At 37.9% G+C, this 3,773-nt stretch overlaps 1 protein-coding gene across 13 annotated transcripts in view; it reads left to right on the forward strand.

The window, feature by feature from the left end:
- The window catches only part of LOC107654223 (phospholipid-transporting ATPase IB-like), a 71,766-nt gene extending 68,091 nt beyond the window's left edge, over positions 1–3,675 (forward strand). For all 13 annotated transcript variants that reach the window (XM_016441209.1, XM_016441210.1, XM_016441212.1 and 10 more), the window contains 2 exons: positions 2,208–2,299; positions 3,505–3,675. In XM_016441209.1, the coding sequence (XP_016296695.1) occupies positions 2,208–2,299; positions 3,505–3,599 (187 nt within the window). In that variant the 3' untranslated portion in view covers positions 3,600–3,675. The remainder of the gene's footprint in view (positions 1–2,207; positions 2,300–3,504) is intronic.
- Positions 3,676–3,773: the final 98 nt, after the last annotated feature.

Genomic DNA, 3,773 nt, shown 5'->3' on the forward strand with positions numbered 1-3,773 from the left:
ATATATATATATATATATATATATATATATATATTATTATTATTATTATTATTAATTAAATATATGATTTTATATGATATTTATCATATAAATATGTATATTGTATATTTGTATATTTATTAAGATGATTAAGATTAATGTACAGTTAGAATTGTTGAAAATAAAATACCCACATTTTGGATTTTTTTTTTCCCCACTTTTTTCTTTTTCTTTTCGTATTCTTTGCTTGTTGCAGAAGGAAGCTCACTAGGTTTTGGAGCTGATTGATTGTGTTTATGATTTGTTTATGTCTTTTGTCTATTTGCATATTGTTTGTGAATTAGTTTGTGGATGTGTGTTTGGGAAAGAATCTGTGTTTGTGTTCATTGTGATCCTCTAACCCCTGCCTGAACCACCCACAGGCCCAATGCTGAGGATTCATAGACTCGTAGAGTCAAAGGCAGGCATGTGCAGGTAGAACCAGCTGCCTAAGTCTCTCTATAGGATGTGCAGTGACCTGTTTCCTCCTTTCCTTAACCTTCCTTTCATCACCATCATCATCATCTCACGACTTTTCTTTCACTTTTCTCTTTCACATTCTGCGATGTCAGGCAGCCATGAGCTGGTCAGGTTTGCCTAGCTATAAGCATTGGGTGTGTGTAGCTTCCTTAAGATCGTAGCTCTGTGCATGTGTTTGTTTTCAAACTGTGTGTTTGTGGTTTGAGGCTGACTGCGTGGAGCGATTGCATGGATTTAACAGTTTAGCCCAGAGATATTACTCTACATATTGTGTTTGGTGTACAGCCCTATATGAGACAGGAACTTGGCAGACAGACGTGTAGTCTCATGCAGTTTTTTGTAATACCTTGGAGTGTTTCGTGGTCTTTAGGCCACTAATTTATGGCCAGGGAGTTGACAGAATGGACTTCTAATCAGAGGGATGTTGGCCATAAGCCCTGTTTGCGTTTACCCCCTCATTCCCCCAGAGCAGAACACTTAACCTCATTTGTTTCAGTAAATATCCAGCTGTAAAAAACATAATGGTTGTAAGTCATCCTGAACGAGTGTAGAAATCCGCTGAATGATTAAACGTCAGCTTGAATTCGACATCACTGGGCGGAGGCTGACACAATTGAAGAGCATATCCTAGGCGTTTACATTTGAAACTATTTACCCAACTAGCCCTGCCGGACAAAAGCAAAGTATTTTCCGAAGTATAAGCCAAGCCTGGACTCGTAGGTGAGGGACGGTTGGAGGAAAATAAGTTATTGAAAATTTGATTAATCAAAACAACTGTCTGATATTCCAAGGATTGTCCATGTTCCAGAGAAACGACAGAGGAAGAAAGAGCTCCGGTTACCAGCGAGTCTATGCGTCATTCCATCCTTTTATTTCTTTATTTATCCATTCATCATCCCCGTCTTTCAACCAGTCATCTGTTTTGCAGACATAGTTTTCGTTGGCCGATGTTCTGCCATATCTCATATACTGTTGGCGATTTTTTTTTACAGCGCAGCCAAATGAATGGCACGTCCTTCCCAACGATAACAGTGCAAACCGTCCCCTTCGTAGTACAATATGAGTTTGAGCTGTAACCTTGAGAAGTTTGGCCTTCCTCCATAACAACTGGTTTTCAGATCACTCCTTATTTTATGGATGAGGGAAAGATCGCTTTCATCTGATTTACAGGGAAACATCGTAGACTGATTGTTCTACATGGAATGTGTTTATCAAAGACGGGGTCAGGCTCCTTTGAATTCTCATCATTTCAAAACTGGACGCAAAATGACATCGGATTCAGTTTCCAGAATTGAAATTTTGCCATTTAATTCTGCAACCAGAGACTTCTTTATTGGCTGCATTAATTTAAGAATAAAGAGCTGTTGAATACCTCTCATATTGATCGATTTTGTTTGAAGGATTGGAAAGCTTGAGGATTTAGTGCTGTGGAAATATTCGAGGAGATGTTTTTGGATCGCAGGCCTAAGTTTAATGTTGTTTAGGAGTGCTTTGGGAAGCCATTTCTTAGAATTGTGCGAGTATGTGTGTGTAAATGTGTGTTCCGCTCGAGTGAACATCATTAAGAGTATCTGCCGTTCGCCAGGATGGCCATGTGGCAGAGTAGAGGACTGTGTGTTGTAGAAATGCATGTGATTTGACCTCTAGCTGTCATGTGTGTAGCATATGCTGTGATTGGTGGCTTAACCCTTCTGTCTCTGTCTGTCCAGTCTGAACGAGCGTGCCCACCTGCTTACACGGGTCTTCAGGAAGATGCCTTCCAGCGTGGGACGCTCAAACTCTGTGCAGCAGACCGTGTCACGTAAGTGCATGTTCCGCACCTATTTTTACGCTTCACACCCACTGAGATCTGCAGAACCTGTACAACTGCAACTAATTATTATCATTATTATATTATTATTAATCTGTAAGTTGTCAGAGCTTCATGAGTTTCTTGTCCAAGCTAATGAAAAAAAATCTTAAATTAATCTGTCACTTTGATTAATCGGATAAATAAAGGTTTATATACAGAAAAGTTTTATTTTCTGTATTTTATTGGGAAAACAAAACAAAAAAACTTTTTCACATAATCCATGTTTGAAGTTTGGGGTTGGTAAAAAAAAAACCCAGAAGTCTCTTATGCTCACCAAGGTTGCATTTATTTGATACTGTAAAAACAGCAATATTATCAAATATTAGTGCAAATTAAAAAAAACTTTTAATATATTTAAAAATATAATTTTTTCTTGTAATGTTGTTGAATTTTTTCAAAATTCACAGTTGAATTTTCAGATTTTATCTATTTGCCTCTGCTGCCCTAATATGAAGTATTCAGTGTCACATGATCCTTTAGAAATCATTCTAATATGCTGATTTGGTGCTCAATAAACATTTCTTTTTATTATCAGTGTTGAAAACAGTTCTGCTGCTTAATATTTTTGTGGAAACCATGACACATTTTTCCTCTGGATTCTTTATTCAAGTTCAAAGGCATTTATTTGAAATATACATTTTTGTAACATTATAAATGCCTTTACTATGACCATTGATCAATTTAATGTGTCTTTGCTGAATAAAATTAATTTATTTTAAAAAACAAAGTTACTGACCACAAACGTTTGAACGGTATTGTAAATATATGCTAAAATAAAAATGTAAGAATTTTAACTGCTATACGTATAAACACAGAAAAAGTTTTAAAATATAAATGTTACATTATAAATTGTTAATCCCCAGTTTTAAAGGTGCAATATGGTGCATTTTCTTTCAGCAGCTCTTTAAGGCCTTAAGTCTAAGCCTTTTTAAAATGCATTTTTAAGACCCACTTGAGTATTTAATTTGTTGACTATTTCCATGATCGGTGTTATCTATTCACCACTGCCGCCCTAATATGAAGAATCCATCAAATATTGTGAGAAAAATAATTGTGGTATATCGACAGCACAGCTGTACAGTGTGCTTTGATTGCCACGCACGCAAATATCCCTATAATAAAGGCTAACGATTGTTTTCTCTCTCTCCCAATAGATGGATATGCGTTCTCACAGGAGGAGCATGGCGTGGTGTCGCAGTCCCAGGTTGTTCGCTCCTACGACACCACCCGTCAGCGGCCCAGTCTGTAGCTGTAGCCACAGCGACAGCTGGTAGAGACTTTAACGACACACCTGTGCTGGGTGATCCTGCTGTGGCCTTTAAGCTGAACTAAACTGAACTGGGCACAGCTAGCGCAACACTCGGCTGAGCTACATAACACACCGCCTCCCGACGAGGGAGTGGATTTACAGGAAACGGAGGGT

The sequence above is a fragment of the Sinocyclocheilus anshuiensis genome, unplaced genomic scaffold (genome assembly GCF_001515605.1).
Source record: "Sinocyclocheilus anshuiensis isolate Anshui unplaced genomic scaffold, SAMN03320099.WGS_v1.1 scaffold655, whole genome shotgun sequence".
In the NCBI taxonomy this organism is placed as follows: domain Eukaryota; kingdom Metazoa; phylum Chordata; class Actinopteri; order Cypriniformes; family Cyprinidae; genus Sinocyclocheilus; species Sinocyclocheilus anshuiensis.